Source organism: Neolamprologus brichardi, chromosome 2 (genome assembly GCF_056152115.1).
Source record: "Neolamprologus brichardi isolate AB-2024 chromosome 2, ASM5615211v1, whole genome shotgun sequence".
NCBI lineage: Eukaryota > Metazoa > Chordata > Actinopteri > Cichliformes > Cichlidae > Neolamprologus > Neolamprologus brichardi.
This window is the reverse complement of record NC_142105.1, coordinates 23,207,501-23,229,191: the sequence shown is the minus strand read 5'-3', so window position 1 is coordinate 23,229,191 and position 21,691 is coordinate 23,207,501. Positions and strand designations below refer to the sequence as shown.

The 21,691-nt window shown below is 42.8% G+C and overlaps 1 protein-coding gene across 4 annotated transcripts in view; it reads left to right on the top strand.

The window, feature by feature from the left end:
• LOC102783061 (glutamate receptor 3) overlaps positions 1–21,691 on the top strand; it is a 90,434-nt gene that overhangs the window by 60,214 nt on the left and 8,529 nt on the right. For 3 of the 4 annotated variants that reach the window (XR_004843783.2, XM_006781605.2, XM_006781607.2), the window contains exons 6-14: positions 567–728; positions 1,453–1,620; positions 1,995–2,099; positions 4,139–4,243; positions 6,075–6,281; positions 8,309–8,682; positions 9,168–9,366; positions 19,135–19,382; positions 20,160–20,274. Coding sequence is in view for 3 of the 4 variants with exons in the window: in XM_006781605.2 (XP_006781668.2) it covers positions 567–728; positions 1,453–1,620; positions 1,995–2,099; positions 4,139–4,243; positions 6,075–6,281; positions 8,309–8,682; positions 9,168–9,366; positions 19,135–19,382; positions 20,160–20,274 (1,683 nt within the window). In the remaining variant the exon portion in view is untranslated. The remainder of the gene's footprint in view (positions 1–566; positions 729–1,452; positions 1,621–1,994; positions 2,100–4,138; positions 4,244–6,074; positions 6,282–8,308; positions 8,683–9,167; positions 9,367–19,134; positions 19,383–20,159; positions 20,275–21,691) is intronic. The other variant, XM_006781606.2, reaches the window with a different exon arrangement.

Here is a 21,691-nt window from a genome sequence, read left to right as displayed (position 1 = left end):
CGACTTTAGAAGATGTGATTATGCAGCAGTCAGACTCGTGTCCTTGCACAACATGACACAATTCTGCACTTAAAAAACAGTGATTTGACCATAAAAAGAAATAACTGTCATGGCTCCAGGGTCGAGAAGGAAATTTAAAGGCAGCTGGTGCAGCGTACGTTTTTAAAATGCATTAAAAAGTGTTAGGGGGGCTTTTTTTGTTGTTGTTTTTTTTTTTAACATGGTAAGGCTTTCTGAATGAAACTAGGCCAGCTGGTTCAAGTAAAAAATTTTAGACTCTACATGGTATGACACAAACTCTAAAGTATCTTCTGGCTGCTTGTGTATGTGAAAATGAATTCAGGTTCCACCGCAAAGTGTGAAGAGAAACATTTGCTTCAGTGTAATTGCAAACACATGCTGCTCTCTCCGACAGCACTGGATCCTTAATAAAATGCACCTTGCGCGCTGCCAGAATGGCTGCTAATATTTTGTGGAGCTTTGCCCCGGGTTATATTAAAAAACCTCAAAGAAAAACAAGTTACATGAGTCTCATCCTCCCCCGTTTCTCTTTTGTCTCGTCTCAGGGATTTTCTAATGTGAGCCTGGACAAAGTCTTCGCCGGTGGAGCCAACATTTCAGGGTTTCAGATAGTCAACCCCGAGAACCCGATTGTGCAGCAGTTTATTCAGCGCTGGGAGCGGCTAGATGAAAGAGAATTCCCAGAGGCCCGAAACGCCCCTCTGAAGGTGCTATGCTTGCAAGGCCTTTCATTGTGCATGCGGAGTGCAACGATCATCCTTTCTAAAATGCTGTCTATTGGTTCTTCTCCTCTCATCCTCTGTTTGCCTTTGTCATTCTCTTGTCTTTCCCACCCTTTGCTTCCTCTGTCTTAGTGTTGCATCCCTCAGAGCAATCGATATATTGATAGGCAGCGCAAGCCAAGGTTATATTGCTGCTTCAATTTACATCTAATTAAACAATGATCAAGAAAGAAATGGATTTTGAATGGCATTTAATTACATTTTGTCACGGTGCGCTGGTCAACAAACAAGTGGCTCTGGCCTCCGTGGTGAAAAGGTCAGGCGAAGTTTGAAGGGAAGTGCGTGGGAGATAAAATCATGCATTAATTCTCTATTTAATTCTCCCCGCTAAAAAGTTTTCAAAGAGGTCCTGACCCTTAGAGAAGTCCTGGCTTTTCTAATCCAATCTAATCTAATCTAGCTATTTTTAGCATGAGCAAGCTGTCAGAGGTTTCGCCAGCGCCGCCCAGACTGACCCGCCTGGCAAGTGCTGAAATGCAAGTCATGAGAGCAACATATAGGCTGAACCAATTACACCAGGATTTTCTCATTTTAACAGCTTTACTTTAAAAAAGCAGCAGTCTTTTTTATTGATTTGTTTTTACCTCACACCAATTCAGCGTGTCTTTAGCTGTTTTGTTGTTTGACTTGCATGTGTGTCTGTGTGCAGTACACTTCAGCTTTGACCCACGATGCAATCCTGGTGATAGCAGAGGCCTTCAGGTACCTGCGGCGCCAACGTGTGGATGTCTCTCGTCGAGGCAGCGCCGGAGACTGCCTAGCCAATCCCGCTGTACCTTGGAGCCAAGGCATAGACATCGAGAGAGCTCTCAAAACGGTAGGGTGGGGGCGGGGGAAATGGAGAGCGAGTGGCAAGCTAAAAACTAAAGAAAAGGCTGGAGGAAGCGAAGCACAAATAGCAAGTGAGAGAGTGATAAAGATGGAAAGTGACAGAGAGAAGGGAAGAGAGTGTAGAGCTATTCTCCTCCCTCTGCCTGCAGATATCTCTGCACAGAGCTCACTCAAAAATCCAGGCCCTCATTACCATAAAACTACATCTTTTATTAAAGCGTATCCAGTTCATCATTTGATTAACAGACAGCATGCACTTCAGTAGCTCCATGGACTCCAAGTACCTTAATGCCAGCCACAGCATGCAACCTGGGTTATAACTACTGCACATTCCACTGTGTCTTTCTGTCTGCCCATTAGGTCCAAGTGCAGGGGATGACTGGGAACATCCAGTTTGACAACTATGGCCGCAGGACCAATTACACCATAGATGTTTACGAAATGAAAACAGGTGGGCCGAGGAAGGTAAGAGAGGCCGGTGGCTGTCATCTATCAAATGTGACGTACAGACCTGATCAAAAAAACAAAAACAAAAAACATTTCATCTCTCTCTTTAAAAAACCTAACAGCTGGCACACATCAAAATCATGGAATCTGGCCAAAGTGTAATTTATAAATGATTTATTTCTCGGCTCTAAAAGAACAAAACTCAGTGACTGTTGGTCACATGTTGCCTCGAGCCATTTAGAGACTAATGCATGATTGTGCAGAAGTGGAAAACATTTTCAAGCAAGCCTGTACTGCCATTTATTAAAGTACTGAGGGCCAGGTGGGACCGGCAGGGCTGAGAGGACAGCAGAGAGTAATGCTGATTGCCTTTCTCCACCTCTGTTAGGTAGCAGCACTGATGAGCTATGCCGAGTATTACAAGCCCCACAAATCAGTCGTAGCCTGCAATCTGATAGCTAAAGCTGTCCTATCAAAAGAATGATAGAGGACTATTTTGTTGCTGTAGGATAGCACAGATTTGATATTTGGTCCTCTTCTGACAGTAATTACCATTCAAATAACCAATTACTGTAAAGGAGGATCCAAGAATTCCTCTGGCTCCTCTTCAAAATGCTAATTCCCAGTGGTACATTCACATTATAACCAGCACCATATGATGACCTCTGGTTTTATTTCATAACCTCTCTGAGTTCCAAGAGACAGCTGTGAATTTCTCGTTAGCTGGATAAGTGTGGGCTCAGTGTGATGTGATGTGTGATTATGCCGCCTGCCTCCCAGGCCTCTAAAGCCCACACTTCAATTAGCATTGCAAAGCCCTCACAGCTATCCCTACACTGTCAAACAGAGGAGGAGAGAGCGGGGAGAGGGGCCGGGAGAAAGGAGGTCAGCGGGAGAGAGTGAGGGAGCGAGGGAGCGAGGGAAGACGAGACAAGTCGGGCAGGCTGGGCGGCACTTTGTCATGGACCTGGAGCACCAGTCACCCCAGTGACAGTTTCGAGGATGAAGGTTCTTAGCTGTGACTGTCACGATTGATGCATGGGCCGATATCTGTCCCAGCTGCTGGGGGGTGAGATCAGGACAGTGCCACTGGAGCAACACTCCGTGACACAGGTCCCAGCAGCCGTGTCCCTCGAGCAAAGTGTCTCAAATATCACTCAAGGACTAGAGAGCCTGGAATAAGCATTTAATAACGTCCAGCACCGCCCCGCCCGCCACCCCCAAATCACCAAGTCTGCCAAGTGCACTTAATACAGCCACAGCTGTAACGATCGGGAGCTCAATTCTGAAGCGTCTGCTGCTTTCTAGCGCCCCCACTTGGTGCTCAGTCTCTGCTGTACACCTGTTTGTCCCAAACATGAAAGATCTCATGCAAAAGAAAAAAAAAGAAAAGAAAAGGAAAAATGCAGACCAGATGTGAAGGAAAGAAAAATCCAAGCCAGCAACAGTTAGACTTTTGGCAATAACATATGCAACACGTTTCATCACGAGCCAGAGCAGCCATTATTTCAGACGGGCAAACAAACACTTGACATTGGTTTGACTTAAGCATCTGTAGAGCAGAATGCAGAGTAACTACAGCGGCAGGACAGAGTAAAACTGAGGAGCCACTGCAATATTATGCTAGATTATTAAACGTGTATGCAGTTCACAGGTTTGAATATCAATTATTTACCATAAAAAGGTGGAAGGGATTGAAGTTGCCATATGCTCACGGATTGCAAAGGAGCAGTTGGGTATCTGAATTTCAGGTGGATCGTAAAAGGCAAAAGTCCCTCTGTAATCACATCCGTTATCTGCACGTTGAATGCAGAAATGTAAACGCAGCATTCTATGCCCAGAAAACTGTACCTGTTTATCTGGTCTGTTTTAGTACTCTGCTCATGTGGTTGAACATCAGGGCAGAGGCAGCAAGTCTCTGGGGAAAGCTCCGTTGTTTTAATGAGCTCTGCAGCGCTGCATTTCCCTGTAATATTTGTTCATTTCCCTTCTGTATGCTCACTTATATCTGGACCGTGGGCCGGAGTGCATCACTAACCCCTGTTTTCTCTTTGCAGATCGGATACTGGAATGAGTACTCGCGGTTTGTAAATATTATGGATCTGCAGGTCTCCAACGACTCCTCAGTGGAAAACCGAACGATTGTGGTCACTACTATTATGGTACACTTTCCACGCAATTTTAAATGTTTCACGTATTCTGCCACTCAAGGTCATGGTGTTGATTCCAATGAGTGATACATTCTGTCCTGGGCGGGTAGAACCACATCTTTCTTGTGTTGCTTTCCATCCACTCACTACACGTTGAAACAGTCGATCCGGCTTGGAGGAGTGTTTCAACTGTATCCGTGTGGGTGTCAAAGCATTTTGATTTTCCATACTTCAGTGGCCTGTCGTAGCAGTGACATCACAATAATGGTATAAATGATTATGGTTGACTCCATCAGTTACAAAAAAAAAAAAAAAAAGCATACAAATGCATACGTAAGTAGACCTGTCTGTCCTCATCAAGTAAATGTTCAATGACACTTGGGATAGACTGGCCGCAGAATGACTACAGAATGATACTGCAATGGTTTCCCAGGTGGGGCAAAGCAAAATAAACAGTATTGGAGGGGAATGATGAGAAGGTGCTGTATTTTTTCCCTTGTTATCTCCCCTTCAATCTATTTTGTATTGCTCCTGCTATGTGTTCTGTGTTGAAGTATGCACAGCTTGTTAGCCTTTTAAATGGAGGATCATGTTCGAGGCACTTTCACAAAGGAACATATAATTACCAAATATATTTTCGATTTCTTTTCTTTTAACTGGATTTAGTAGGTAAATGTTTCGGGCTTATTGGACGGCTCCCATATTTACTGACTGTTTAATGGCATTCTAATTACCTGTTCTCCACAAACAAACGCTTCAAAATGGCAAAGAAAAACGTTTATAAGTGATAAGTGTCCATGGGATTTATGCAAAGCTAGATCTTCATCTGTATTCCGAGCCGTAAGCCGGCGTCACTCAATAGCGAGAGGAAACATTTAACATCTCTAGGTGAAAAATACAGTCAGGAGGCAAACACGTGTTAACAAGCGGAAAATACTCAATGGATCCAAGGTTAGGGGATACGTTCAGCACAGAACAAACAAACCATTGCTCTCCTACTTGCACTCTAATTGTGTGTGGCTGTAATGACAATGCCTGCTCTCCTGAGCAGTCCTATTGTTTGATAATGATGATGATGTGCTCAGTAAGAGAAAAGACGAGCTGCACCGGCATTTTGAAAAGGAGAGGAACACTAGCACGCTCCTGCTCTCCTGATCTAGTTATTTTATTTTACAGAGTACTCGTTTGCTCTTTTTTTTTTTCCTAGATAGCAAACAACAGCTTTTTATAATCATTTTATTTTATATTATGGTTTTTTTTTGGTTTGGTTTTTTTGGAATGAAACAGCCTTTAACTGCGCATTGATGCAATGTGCTTGAATATGTCGAGATACTATGGGCACTCTCTGATCCCTCTCCTGTCACTGGCATTTACTTATGAAACCCATTCCCATCCCCACCCACCTCTGAGCTGACCCACACCTTGCCTACCAATGACTCCCAGCCCAGCTTACTCTGTGAAAGTGAAAAACTTTTCTTTTTTCTAAATTATTTCCCATTGAAACGATTATCCTCTTTTTCATTGACCCCCTTTGTTACGCCCTTGGGCTCAAAAATGGGTTGGGTACATTGGCCTTGGTGTCTGCTGGCTGCCACCGCTTGATGAAAGCAGTGTGAACACTCGGTCACGCTGCTGTTATCAGTGCGTATTTGTGCATTCGCAGGGCATCATCTGTGTATGCACGACTGCATGGATGTGGTTATAGCAGCTTCTCATATTCTGTGTGTGTGCGGGAGTGCGTGCGTGCACGGAGTTATGTGAGAGCGTGCATGCATACATCTGTATAATGGAATCTGTGCGATGGCATGGGAGTGAATAAACCAGCGTGTGTTTGAATCAACAGGAAGCTCCTTATGTGATGTACAAGAAAAATTATATGCATCTGGAGGGGAATGACAGATATGAAGGCTACTGCGTCGATTTAGCATCTGAGATTGCCAAACATGTTGGAATTAAGTACAAACTGTCTATAGTAATGGATGGAAAGTACGGAGCCCGAGACCCTGAGACCAAGACGTGGAACGGGATGGTGGGTGAACTGGTCTATGGGGTGAGTACTGGGAGTCTCACTGATTACATGACAGTTTGCAAGGAACTTCAACATGAGAGGAGATCTCATTTTTCTGTCTTAAGGTTATCACCAACCCATAGTGAACTCATCAGCTCTCGCCCAGTGCAAAAGCCTAATGCTGGCCCAGGAAGCTCAGCTGTGAGTGAATTTGTCAAATGCAGCCTGAAGCATTGGGGAGTTGGTGATCATCTTGAGATGGAGAAAATGAAATCATTTCTCAGTGCTGTTCATTGCAATTAATGCTCTTTGCTTTAGCCTGAAAATCCTAACTCTCTTGCAGGCGATACCGAGGTAGGTGGAAGGCAAAAGAAGGAGTCCATATGGCAAACACACTGTAATCACTTTGATGAATGAAAGAGTGTATGCCTTTGAAGTGATTGTGTAATTACGCTCAATGTTTCATGTGTATGATGAATACGCCGCATTGTAAATTCACAGCTGAGAAAATCTGCTTCAGAATCAACAGCTAAATTGTGGCTTGCGGTTTGGAACAACAAGATCCATATGTGGCACGCTCCATAAACGTTGAACCTCTCACATTAGCGAAGGGTCACACCGTGTTTTGCATCTGACGGCGCCCGGGGCCGTGCGACACCTCCAGCAATCCAAAATTGCCTCCCCTCCCTCCGCCCCATCCAACCCCACCGACCCGCTCACCCCTCTCCAAGGCCACAGCGGTTGAGCGGGGGCCAAATGCAAAATGCATGAGGGTTTGGCTTCCTCATCTGTTCAATTTCCTAACTATCAGCTTGAGAGATTGCCTGGTTTGATGTGCTATCGCCACCAAATTATCTTTCAAATGGGAAAAGGCCACTCCTTGCAGATGGAAGGGGAGGAGGCGGGGAGAAAAAAATTTCTTCCAATCACATCTCTGTCAAGTCTTTCCAGACCTGTAATTTTACAGCAGGTGGGCCGGGACTAATAGTTTTGTACATTTTGACCTTTTGACCAGTAAATTAATTTGATTTTAGTTGTCTTTTAAAGGTTAGGCCCGAGGCTGCTCTTTATTGCTTTGTTTCCCTCGCCATTGATTGAGTGCTGCTTACGCCCGCACCCCGGATTAAATGGTTATAGCTGCTCGCAACGTTGTGTTGACAGGGCAAAGAAAACAGTCGTGTTTATTGGCTCTATTTGTGTTGCTCCTCGGCTGACCTTGTAAGAAACATTTTCTGCCTCCTGCTGATTCAGTCCAATGTTTTCTCGGTTTCGCCGCGAAAAAAAGAGAAAAAAAACAACAGCCCAGGCAGATATGAAGAATCGCCTTCTGCATATTGTCTCCTTTGAAGAGGAGCAGTTATTTAATTAATCACATACACAAGCTGCAGTAACACTGTTGAACATGATTAATTATTTTCTTCTGCCTTTACAGAGAAACCCATTGTGATTTCTAAAAAGGCAGCACCACCTCTGTGGATGTGTTTTGATAATATAATGTGATTGAAGCAGCAGAGCAAAGGAGGGGGATAAAGAGAAACAGCTTGGGAAAAAAAAAAGAAAAGAAAAAAGCTAATGCCAGAATAAACAGTTTGGGAAACCCGGCGTGCTGAATGCCATGTGATGAAGTGTACACAGGGAGGGCTCGCAGATTTCTCTATGCAGCAACCTGTTTACATTTCGCAAATTAAAAGTTAACAGTTCTAATTAGCGTGCGCACTTAACACTTAATTTTGCCTTGTGTTTGATTGCAAACAGTTTGTTTTGATTCATTTAGCGCTCCAAGTGTTGGCTAATATCCCAGGTCACGACAAAACACACGGCGCAAATGTGACCGTGCTTTCTCTCTTTGTGTGCGTGACTGTGCATGTGTGTCTGTGTGTTTTTCAGCCTGTCTTCCAATGTGGTGGCTCATTTATGAAAATGATATGTATAAAATGTATAATAAAATATTGTTGTTTTATATCCCCCTCAGCTCCAGCCATTCAAACATAAAGAAAAGAAATAAATAAATAACCTCTTTCTTTATGCAGGTCATAACTAACACTTGCTGTGCATGTCCCTGTTTCCAGAGAGCAGATATAGCCATTGCACCTCTCACCATTACACTGGTGCGAGAAGAGGTGATAGACTTTTCCAAGCCATTTATGAGCTTGGGCATCTCCATTATGATAAAGAAGCCGCAAAAGTCCAAGCCCGGTGTTTTTTCCTTCCTGGACCCTCTGGCCTATGAAATCTGGATGTGTATAGTGTTTGCCTATATCGGGGTGAGCGTGGTCCTGTTCCTGGTCAGTCGATTTAGTCCTTATGAGTGGAACCTCGAGGAACAGGATGAGACCAAAGACCCTCAGACTCCCCCCGATCCTCCCAATGACTTTGGCATCTTCAATTCTCTCTGGTTCTCGCTGGGCGCCTTCATGCAGCAGGGCTGTGACATCTCCCCCAGGTGGGTCAGCTCCAGTAGACACAAGGAGTGGACAGCAGATGAAAATAGAAAAACAAATCTGATGACTACATGAAATCTTAATTTTCTGTTCTTCTCCTTTTAGGTGTTCATTGCTTGTGCTAATTTTGCATTCGTTGCAGCTATCATATGTGCAATGTCAGTGTCAGTGAGCGTACGATAAAATATTTATCACCATAGTAGACAGATCAATACGTTCCACAGGCTGTGAAATGACTTTTGAACCCTGATTGTTTCGCAAGCAAATAAAGAGTACATTTAAACAACTTGCCTTTACTCTTTCCGTGGAAATGTGGGAGAAAATGATGCAGCATCAGGTTGCCGTTAATGATTTACATGGAAATTCTGATGACTGATACAATTAGGTACATTAAACACAACTGGCAGATCTTAGCTGGTTGATGGCCACCACATGCCACCGTGTAATTACATTCCGTGTTTCCCTGTCATCAACCCCTCTCTCGCAGGTCTCTGTCAGGGCGAATTGTTGGCGGTGTGTGGTGGTTCTTCACCCTCATCATCATCTCCTCCTACACAGCCAACCTGGCTGCCTTCTTGACAGTTGAAAGAATGGTCTCTCCTATAGAAAGTGCCGAAGATCTGGCAAAGCAGACAGAGATAGCATATGGCACTTTGGACTCAGGCTCCACTAAAGAGTTCTTTAGGGTGAGTAGTGTCAAGAAACTGCTTTATGCACGCATACACACACACACAGCACCACGCTAATCTGTCGGCTCCTTTTTCTTTCAGCTCAAATGGCAAATAATGCATTTGGTTTAAATATTTTGCACTCAGGCGTTCTGAATCATAAAAAACTGCTCCGTGCAATGTCCTTGATCAACTCCTCCTTGCAACTTTTCCATTTTGTGCCTTTAGCGCGGCACTCTTGACCTGCACAAGATTGCTCCAAATGAGGCGTGTTGACACAGAAGCAGTTCTTGAACTCTTATGACACAAACGTGAAATTTATGCAGTACTACTGCAGTGTGCAACCTTGAGGCACGGGGCCTGTCAGCAGAAAGCGTGGTAACAACACGGAAGACTCAGAGGTGATAAAAACAGGAGGCTAATCAAAGTACCCACATCAGACTCAAACTCAGAAGGGTCAGTTCATGAAGTGTAATTAGCTAGCTGGCCATGGCAGGCAAATTGGACCTGATGAAGAAGAGCCCTGTAGGTCAAACAGAGCAGTCTGAAAGACATTTTAGAGGGAATAAGCAATATGTCCGTCGGTGTGAGAGACTAAGCAGGCAATTAGGTCATAAATTAACTAAAATCTGAAGCAAAAGTGTATTAGTCTGCGAAAGGCTACACAGCAGCTAGACAGTGCTCATATCTAAGACGATCAGGCTTCTGATGTGAAACGCAGAGATAGCTAAAGTTCATGGCCGTGGCTACACTAGCAGTCCAGTGTTGAAAAAGCATTAACGAAACAGCACTCAGCCTGTGATGACGAAAAGGCAATATGACAGTCTTTTATCTTACGCTCCCTCATTACTCATCAGCAGGAGAGAAACAATTCATGTTTCACAGCTGCAGCCTGTTGGCAGAAAGAGCACTTCATTTGTATTACCCCTGGGTTGCGTTGCTCACAACAACAAAATGCAAAGTCAAATCTGTGCTTTTCTTTTTTCTTTTTTTTTTTTTTGGGGGGGGGGGGGGTTAAAACAAAGAAGGGAAAGATAGTGTCTGCACAGCTTAATGTTTAAAATCCTTGTCTTTTTAAGTCTGCAAACTCTGGGGCTGTTTAAAAAAAAGGGGGCTGCACTCGACGGTAACGTCGCACATTCTAGGAAACATGGCGCATGACCGCATCTTTTTTTAATTCTCTATACACCACCTCATAAATCTGTCATCACTTTCCCTTTCACCAGAGATGCCGCGCAGGTGCGTAAACAGTGTACTATACGCCTTTGTGTCACACACATGACGGATGCCAGTTACAAATTAGCTTTAGAGTCTGACGACGGAGCCACCGAAGGTCTGCTGGTAGGAACTGTCTGAGAAGTGGTCGGGAAGTCTGGAGTTTTCTTGTGTTCTGTATAATGAGCGTCCTAGATACATCCCCGAGTCTTCAAATAGGAAATGACATGTGTGAGCTGCTCTTCCAAGGGACTTTTAATTAAAGCTGCAGAAAGCTGACAAGGAAAAAAACACACTGATTAATCGGAGTTCAAGTTCTATTTCAGATCTGTTTTCAGGAAATACATTCAGGCTTAATTAGACCCATACGGCATCAACCAGCTGGAAATTTTAAATCAAGTCCAAATTTTCAAACAAGACATATGTCATCATCTCTGACACTGCTGGCCTTGAATTTTTCATGATTTCACCTGGTTTATTTTCCAGAGCTCCCCGACAAAGAAGAACAGTGCTGGAAAACACATTTATTACCTTTTTAGTACAAAGAAATACATAAAAAAAAGAATATTGCTTGTGGTAATAAGCTACCAAGCTCTCTAACTCCTGTGTGGATTTTAATGTATTAATATTAGTTGAATTATCCCATTATCTACTGGAGTTCAGACATTCCTCCAAGGCTGTTTTCCTCTGTGCCTGATAAATTGACACAGCTGACAGTGTGGCAATATTGCCATCGCTGTGTACACCTATGACAGAAATTTTAGAAAAGCTGCAGAGGAATTTTCAAAGAGCGGTGTCAGAGTCTGCTGATTCTGCTGCCCACAACAAGCTAGGACAGCTGGCCTGGGAGTCCGCTGACGTGCCCAGCGGAAGGCTGACTGGCTCCAGGCGCTTGGCACCGCCTCTGCCCGTTCTTGGCTCGTCTTCCCAAGACTACCCTGCTTGTTTGGGCACCCTTCTCTCCTCGGCCCTCTGTCTTCAGCCCGTCTGCTGCATTACCTTGAGACAGTGGCGGGATAGCTTCAAGCTTTGTAATGCTCTTCCTCAACACAGCAGCTGTCATGCTCTACTGCACTGCTGTGGTTTGTTTCATCATTTGAATTCCTGTCATGTATCTTTTCATGCAGCCAGTTGAATATTTGGGTTTTGGATGATTAGAAAATGATGAGTTGTACCAGCGAGGCCATGTTTATCCTCTTGATGAGGTTTTATTCCATCAGAAAGGCTTGGCTCGGTTACATTTCCAAATGTACATGGAGGCAGAAGCTGGATCATAATAACGGCCGGGATGATAAAATGAGCTGATGTGGCTGTTTAATTATGTGTAAAGACTGGGGTGAGACCATCAAAGACAACCACACTGCTGTCCCTTCATGCACCTCATTTAACAGTGTAATAATGAAAGAATGATAATTGCACAGAGAAATGAGAGTGCAGCATTGTTTTCTATTGTCCTCATAAGACTGCACATTACCCCCAAGCCTCAAGAGCGAACATCATGCATCTTACTGATCTGCAGGTGTGTTGCAGATGAGAGCAGCAGCTTGAGTGCAGTCACCAATGCATTTTACTAAGCATGAAAATCAATTTCACGTCTCAGCTACTGTGGTACAGACACAGTGGCTTCAGCAGGGTCCAACGCAATGTTTAATAAGCAGCTTTTCTTTTTTTATGCAGAGTAGACCTGCATTAGGGCACGGTAGCACGAAGAAGAGCAGTCAAGGAGATTTATGCAAGAAATTCTTAGGTTGCCCTGCAATCATATGCAGCGCATTGTAACACAACTCCCCGAGCTCTTGTCACTTTGTGTTTCAGTACAGTGCCGGGTAAAGGGGTGGCTCCTATAAAGATTAGAGGCTGTTTGCATAAAAGGGAAAGCTGACAAAAGTGTCTAGCGCAAGATAGGCATAACCTCTGAGGAAAAGCACCATCCTCTGAGGGCCCGGGCGAACTTTAGATCAGCGGCAACAGCGGGCGCGAGAGCGGTTACTGGAGTCCAGCAATGAGCATCAAAGACGAGCAATTGGTATTCAGGGTGTAGCATGTGGCACTTCAATGACAAAGTACATTCCCAGAGCCTCAACTTTCATCTCTGCATACTTGAGATACAGGTAGTCCTGGCACACAGGATATTGGAGGAAAGTGGTGATGTCTACAAACAAAATGGAAGTGAAGTAAAGTCGAATGAAATGTAGTGGTGGTGTGTTTGGAGATGGCCTTTAAGATACACAAGCAGTGGAGCGTATGTAGGGGAGGCTATAATGAAAGCAGCCGGCCACGCCGAAGGAAGAATAAAAAACAGGTTGCGGTTCGAAGGGCAGTGGACAGCATCCTGGAAACGCTGCGTAATTCCAAATCAATACAGATTAAGCGGTTATTTAGAACAGAGAGGTCAGTTTCTTTGACTTTGAACTTCAAACACGTGTTTCTCCTTGAACAATTTAATGGCATTATTAGCAATATTGCAATAATAGAATCTTCAACTGATCGGAGAAGTGATCTTCAAAATACAGAAATGCAAACCTTCTTCACCTTTGTTTTCTCTTCCTCTGCATCACAGAAGACTTTAAAGACTGTTTTCAGGCCAATAAGCATTCTCTAGATTGCAAAGAGATACTTACAGGGTAACCTGATTAGTTTCAGAGGAAAATCTTTAGTATCTAAAGTAGTTTAAGGTGAATAGTGGGTAATGGCAGAAAAAGAAAAATCTTCCTTTAAAGTTTTAACAGAACTTTTCTGCAGCTTCTTTTGTACTCTAAAATCCAAGACTTGTGTAAATCCAAATAAGACCATGTTTTCTTTTCTTTTTAAGCAGCCATTGTTTGAAAAAAAAAAAAAAAAACGACCATATTTTGGGGGATTTTGTATTCTACGATCAATAACCACTCTCTTCACTCACCTCCTTTCACTCTCTGTGTGTTTATACACCACTCCGCATTTAATCATTAGTTATTATTAATCTCTGACTCTCTTCCACAGCATGTCTTTCGTCCTGTCTTCCTCCCCTTCACCACCAACCAGTCACGGCAGAAGGCCAGTCATCCCTGAGCCTGGTTCTGCTGGATGTTTCTTCCTGTTAAAAGGGAGTTTTTCCTTCCCACTGACGCCAAAAGCTTGTTGATAGGGGGTTGTCTGATTGTTGGGGTTTTCATGAATCTATTATTGTAGGGTCTTTACCTTACAATATAAAGCAACTAGAGGCTACTGTTGTTGTGATTTGGTGCTGTATAAGAGAAATTGAATTGAACACTTGCTCTAACAAATTATTGTTTTCATACCAGAGTTGAAAAGCTTTTGTAAAACAAAAAGACCTTTAAGTGGGGCTGGAACTTAGTGTAATTAGTGTAACATTCATTCATTTATATTAACTTTTCCATGGCATGCATTTTTAATTTCTCTTTGATATTTGGGCATGTTGGGACCTGATGAATGTAAAAACAAAGAATTTATTTTTTTTTTATCTGATTTTTGTTTCTGAGAGAAATGAGATCCACATATAAGGACATTTGTTTTAAATGCCGATAGAACAGCGGCAGTATAATGTCCTCGTATCTGGATATCAGGCCCTTGTAGAGCAAAATGTATTATTTTGGTCTAGACATCCCAAAATGTGATGTCCACATACGTGGACGCCAGGTCCTAGGAGGTTAAAAACACAAAACAAAAAAACTACAATAAAACTCACTTTTATCCCAATTTATATTTGAAATCTGGTTCTTATGTCAGTTTCTATTAAGGCAACGACAGCAATACTTCCATTCAAGCATTAATGATGCTGACCAACATTTACTGGCTGGATACCCTTTTACTTAAATATCTTCTCTTATATTGCGACACAATATCTTTGCATATGAGTAATTTACTAGCAACTATAGTGTTTTAATGTTAACATCCTACTGGGAAAATGCAATCCATAAACTGTGAACCCACTGCAGTTATTGGAGACTCACAAACAGAGCCAGATGAACCAACGTTTTTCCCCTGACTGTGTTTTTACTCGAGGAAAGTCCGGCTCTTTTTATTCCGCCTCTTAGGTCGGGAGACTTAAATAACAGACCGGAGCCTGTCTTTATGCAGGAAACTCGCAGTTTCAGACAGATTTGCAGGAAAACCACCTACACAGATGATGTAACAATGTCGCCTAGGTAGGCAGATAGGTAAGTAGGAAGGAGAGTAGGCTGAGACTCACTATTTAGGTACTTTGTTATAAAGATAGCAACACTGTGCTTGATCTTAGTAATTTAAAAGACATCTAGAGAAGGAGGGTTGTGACATTTGCATGATAGCGAACACAGAGTCATGCGACACAGGCATCACAGCCATTCCCTGTCAAATCGTGGGAATCTCATTTAGGACACAGCAGTATATTCTAACAGGGCCATTATATAGTGTAAAGGAGTGGCAAGTGTATAAATCTGTATTTATGGCCGTATTTAACTGCTCAACAAATTGTCTGTTCATTGATTATGGACTTTTACAGTCATTATTCCCTAATTGAATTTTAAATGACCACCATAGATGGGAATGTGAATGATTACATTGTAAGGGAGTAGGCTCTTAGTGGCGTGTTCTTGTGGGTGTACTGTACGTGCCATTGTGTTGCCAGTATGCACATTTGTGCGCCAGCATTCAATAATCAAACGTCCCTCCTTCCCTGCTGGGCTCTCTCACTGAGTCTTATTTTCTCTCTCTCTATCTTGTCTAAGCGTCTCAGTGGTGACTTTAGCAGAAGCAGTGAAACCAGCCTATTTAGGTTTCGGCCGCACTTGGTCCTCACTCCCCGTCCTGCTATTGATGAATTGACTTCATAAAGCACTGAGGCAGCACACTCTGTCGTCAGTAATCAATGCCCAGATCCATTCTTTTCTCTTCATTCTAGGAGGCGTCTGGAGCTTTCCCACCGCTGAACAGATGAGCCCGTGTCTTTGGGGAAATGTCCTCCAAAAACTAGCGTCCTTTTCACGCTGTCTGACACATGCAAACTGAAGACATTGAATGTGGCTGTTGTCAAATATAGCACATCTAACTCTCCTTAGCCTCATCTGTTGTATTTGAATTAAAGCAGAGCAGCTACCGTTACAGCTTGAATTCCTCTTCATCTGAGCTCTGAACATTTATCATGCAGGCTTTTTAATTTGTGTTATGCTGCTGTCTCATTTCATTCTCACCCTTCGCCCGGTTAGACTGTGACAGATGCCAGCAAACAAATTGTATATGATTACATAAAGCAAGTAAAAGCACTTTTGTTAGGTCAAGGGTAATGCTTTTGTTTATTAACAGAAATGCATCAGAGATGGATTTGCTCTAGTTACAGGGGGCTTTTTACCAATTCGTGTGCCTGTACTCTGGTCAGTATGTTTGGGCGCATAAAGCCACAGGTGTCAGTACGTTAACTAAACTGTATGACAATTGTGCCCATTGTTTTTTTTTTTTAATTAAGCATGCTAAATATATAAAATATCAAAATATCAAAATATCACAGCAAACTGTCATGTTCCTGTGAGGATCATGAGAGGATTGTTTTCACAGACAGGCACCAGGTTATATCAGAGGGCTTTTGCACCCATTGTCCCTGGCAGGTCCCTGAGGTCCTGTAACTAGGGCCTGCTGTTGGTGCCCTAGACTAAGCTGAAAAAAAGGAGACAGAGTTTTCTGTTCAGTGGCCACCAGACTGTGCAACTGTCTTCTTTTTGATTTTAAATCAGTGGTCTCTTTTAAAAGCCAGTTAAAAACATATCTTTTTAAATCTGCTTTCTGTTAATTTCCCTTGATTTGTTTTTTTTTTATCAGTTGTTGGCTGTTGTGAAGCTGTCACGATCCTGGGTCTCTGACCCAAGCGTTTTCAGTTTACGTTTTGAGTTTCTAGTGCTAATCTCATTAAAATAATCTCATTAAAATAATCTCATTAAAATAATCTCATTAAAATAACGCTAATGCCAAAACCCCATTAACGCGGCAAATCTCCCTTAGCAAGTTAGCACGGATTGCCCTGTGCGTGGGGCTGCACGGCTGCGTTAAGGCGGTTAGCTCGTTTGTGCGGTTAGTCTGTTAACGCGTTAGAGCCGCGCAGCCCCACGCACAAGGCGATCCGCGCTAACTCACTAAGGGAGATTTGCCACGTTAATGCGGTTATGGCGTTAGCGTCATTTTAATGAGATTAACGCTGACGGCACTAGTTCTTAAGTTATCCCTTTAAATATGTTGAGTAATGGGATTATCATTTGGTTACCTTAAGTTTAGTTTAGTTAGTTTTCACTTTGGTCTTCTCTGTTAGTCTGTCATGTTTCTTGCCCTCTTGTCCATGTTGTCAAGTTCGTGTTGTCATGTTGTCGTGGTTCCATCTTCCATCTTCCAGCTATATTTGTATCCACGTGTCCAGGCCAAGTTTCATGTTTAAGATTTTTCCCGAATTAGGTTGTTTATTGTTTATTCTCATCTTTGTTTGCCTTAGTATTTTTCCATCAGCCATATTAAACGGCTCGCCTTTTGTCCTCCTCACATTCATACAGTCTGCTTCGGCATACTGTGACAGAAGCACTCTATGATTTTATATTTTGAAAGGTGCTTTATAAATAAAGTTTTACTTGCTTACTTACAAGCTTTAATAATAGCAATGCTAATGATGCTAATAGTGCAGGGGAATAACAAAGTCTCAAAACCAGGACAACCAGGAAATATCTAGCTCGGGGCAGAGAAAGGATACACAGCTAGAGGGGATAGCTCAAAAAATGGGCAAGGGAGTACTGGAACAATATATACAAAAGGTAATCACTCCCTCTACACCCACACCCAGTCTTGTTATCTTAATTTACTAACATTATGAATTATTCATTCTTGTTACACTAATGATTTGTGGTATGAGGGAAAAAAAGGCCACAGCAAAGTACGCTATGTTGCCAAAAGTAAATATTCCACTGTCAGCTGTTAGTGGTATTATAACAAAGCAGAGGTGGCTGAATTGCTCCGTCATAGAGCAGATGCTGAGGCGCATGGTACATCCAAACTTCATGTGGCCAAAAAAATTAGCTCAAGGACACTGTGTAGAGAGCTTCATGGGAGCTACAACTCTACACATCCAAGCCTTACATCACCAAGCACAGTGCAAAGCACATTGCCACTGGACTCTAGAGCAGTCGAGACTTGCTCTCTGGAGTGACGAATCACGCGTCTCCATCTGGCAATCTGATGGACGAGTCTGGGTTTGGCAGCATCCAGGAGAACAGTACGACGTTTTGGACAATTTCATGTTCCCAACTTTATGGGAACAGTTTGGGAATGCCCCTTTCTGTTCCCTCATCGTGCACCAGTAGACAAAACAAGGTTTATAAAGACATGGATGAGCAAGTTTGGTGTGGAAGTACTTGACTGGCCTGCAAAGACTTCTGCCCTCAACCTGAAAGAACACCTTTTGGGGTGAATGAGAGCAGAGACTTTGAGCCAGGCCTTCTCGTCCAACATCAGTGTCTGACTAATGCATTTCTGGACGAATAATAAAAAATTCTGATAAACACACTCTAAAACCTTTCAAAAGCTGTTACAACTGCAAATATTGGGCCGGCATCATTTTAAACCCTGTAGATTAAAAATAAGGTGCTTCTCCAGTCCATGTGTGTTTGAAAGCAGATTTTTGCAATATAGTGTATCACTGGCAGATTTTGGCATATCAAATGCTACGGTCATTTTCTACGTGCAAATTTATGATTTTTTACTTTTTGCTCTTCCTTTTTCTGGCCTTTGCTTAAAAGAAAGTGTGTTGGCTTTTTTTTTGTTTGTTTGTTTGTTTGTTTTTTAATGTGGGATCCAATCTTCGGCACTTGGAAAGTATGGCTCATCACTGCTTGGACCAGGATCACACCGGGATGTGTGAAATGCCTATGCCAAAATAAATCCAGCGGCATTGAATAATTTAATTGATGCTTATTATAGATAGTGCCCGACTCCTCCAGATTTTACAGGCTCACTAAGCCTGTCTGCGGGCGCCGGGAAAATGCTCATCCTTGTCACTTTGTGATGGGTTGCCTTGTTGTTCGCTTCTCTCGCTTCGTCTACAGTGGAGAGTCACAGTTGAGATATTTCATTAGCAGTATTGTTGAAATAAATGAATGTAATAAGTTCTACAAGTTAAATTAGGACCATAAACTCAGGCTCAGCCCACTGAGGCTGAACTTTCAGGAAACAAATCCAAGGCCTGTGCAAATTTTTCAGATAGAATGATCATTACCTGCAATTTACACCCTTTCAATTGTTAAAGATCTTGTTTTGCATAACTGATTTTTCCATTCAGTGAATTTCAAGTGACGTACTTAAAGGGTACATTTTCAGAATGCTGATAAAAGGAATGGATTTTGTAAATTCTTGTACTTCATGATCTCATAAAGGTCTGTCAGCTCTATTCCCTGGAAGTATTTAAAGATATCACACATTTTCATTCCAAGATGTCTATAAATACTTCACGATGCCATTTTTTAAATCGTACGATCACGAAGCACAAAAATATGACGAAATCCATTGCACATGTGTGATTTTTCAGATTTCTAAGCTACTCCTTTTCTCCCTCTCTTCTCTGCGCAGCGATCCAAAATAGCAGTTTACGAGAAGATGTGGTCGTACATGAAATCCGCTGAGCCCTCTGTGTTTGTTAAGACCACACCCGATGGCGTAGCCCGGGTACGAAAGTCGAAGGGCAAGTTCGCCTTTCTCCTCGAGTCCACCATGAACGAGTACATCGAGCAGCGGAAGCCGTGCGACACCATGAAAGTCGGCGGGAACCTCGACTCGAAAGGCTACGGTGTGGCGACGCCCAAAGGCTCAGCATTAAGGTGGGTGGAATAATATAACAATATCCCCTATGTTGTTATAGTATTCCACCTACCCTGATGTCCCCCTGTTGTCATTCTCTTCTCTTCCTCTCCTTCCTTTTTTTTCTTGTTAATGGACACAGAGGTAACGGTTGTATGCCTTTCATTGCACTTGGATACAAAAGTTAATTAACGATATTTAATGTTGTATTTCTAAAGAGTTGCCGTTTTATAGCAGAGCATTCAAATCCAGATAATGAGGCTAAAGCTAACAATAATTTCATATTTATGTCTCTCTCACTGCTTTTCTCTCTCCTTCAATCTCTCCTTCTGTCCCGTGTGCTGTCCTACCTGACTGTTGTGTTGTCACTTTTAATTTAACAGTTCAATGGTTTTTCAATTTAGCCTTTAAAAGCTGCGCTGTCACTTGTGACGAATGTTAATTGCATGATGTTTGTTGTTGTTACTTTTCTTCTCAATGACAAGTGTCCCCATCCCGCACACTTCAGTTCTAAACTACGTAACCCTTTATGCCACCTTTTTCCAAGATTTAACACTGTCTCTACCTCATACGAGCCTTTCTTATCTCTCTATATTCCTGAAATTCTTAAACAATTTGTCCTTCCCTAGACCATTCTGATTTTAACCGATAGTTTTCTGTGCATAAGCCCCCTGCTTTGACAGTGGTAGCCTCTCTACCATTAACTACTCTCATGATGCTTAGTACGATTATTACCTTGCATTAGATTTCTCACGGACCTGTGCATTTTCTTACAAGTTATGTTTTATCGTTTCAAGAAATGCTGTTAACCTGGCAGTTTTAAAACTGAATGAGCAAGGCCTCTTGGACAAATTGAAAAACAAATGGTGGTACGACAAGGGAGAGTGCGGCAGCGGGGGAGGTGACTCCAAGGTCAGCCTCGATGTCACCACAATCGGGTACCATAGTGCAGAGTAATCGGCAAGGCTGTTGGAGCAAACCGACCAGAACCAAACCAACTGTCTGCCCCCAACCAACCTGCTGCTGCCCCAAAGGCAGATTACCAAATTTACCGACAGTCTGACCAGACGGCTTAACGGCTCAGATCAAACTGAGGAGCTCTTGCTTAACCAACAGAAAAATATTTATGGATGCTAAAGGTAAACTTCTACAAGACGAAGAAGAGTACAGAAGAGAGTTAGGACACGTGTTTCTGTTTGACAAAGTAGTGTTTACAGGAAAGGACAAATGTGAATGTGTCTGCCCTGCCGCTGTGAAAGGTTGAGCCTTGTTTATTCACCCTTACTCACGTGTGGGACAGATCACCCAACCTCAGATATTAGGGCTTTATTTAGGCAGCTTTGATGATGAGTATAGCCAGTTGGTCTAATTCAAGAACAGACTTTGCCAGCGACACTGAACTGAAAAGGCTTTCATTTTAGGTGAGATGAGGTGAGGTGAGATTTGCTAATCCTTTAAAATATGGCTTCGCGGTACTTCACCACACTGCTGCTTCACTTCTATGACAGTGGACGACAACTTAAAAGCCAGTTCACCTTAATAGCAAACAAATAAAAAACAGATCAACCGCTAAACGGCCGCTCAACAGAGGCCGACAAGAAAGCAAGGGGAACAGCGGCGTCTTGAGGGGACTAAGCATTGCAGGCAAACGTGAGAAGTCTAATTAAAGAGAAAGACTTTTTAATGGGAGCTCTGGTAAAACACCTGTGGTTTGGTTCCACTGCATGCAGTTCTAATTGAACACATTAATAACCCAGTTGTGACCCTTTTGACCATCAGATGTCTCCATCTTTAACATGTGGTTAAATGATGAATGACTGTCCCGTGACAGCTTAGCGTAATGCCACTTAGACCTAAGTACCATTAAGCATTGTGCTTCTCTCTCCAGATTACATATACCATAAGGCACGAGTATGATATCTTTTAAAACGCAGGTCATTTTTATGACAAACGATGCTGTCGACACACATAGGATGATATAGGTGGGCGACATGGCGACATTACAGTCAAGCTGCAAGATCCCATGAAATGCAGATTGTGTCTTTACGCTCTGTCATTTCTGTCATGATTGGCTTGGACTCCAATGAGCAGGTAAGGAGCTGCGATGCGTTTCTGTACTCACCGCAAGAGGCTTCACGAGGCACACGTGAAATAAAGCTAAACGAGGGCTTTCATTACTGAAAAGCATTGTTCAAAAGTCACATTCTTTTCCAGTGTTTTGCTAACATCGTTGTGTTCTGTAGTCAATGAGCTCAGGACGCCTCCCTGTGCTGTTCAGAACTTTTGAAAGCATCTGTCTCTTGCGCTGCCATCGATCTATTATCATGCA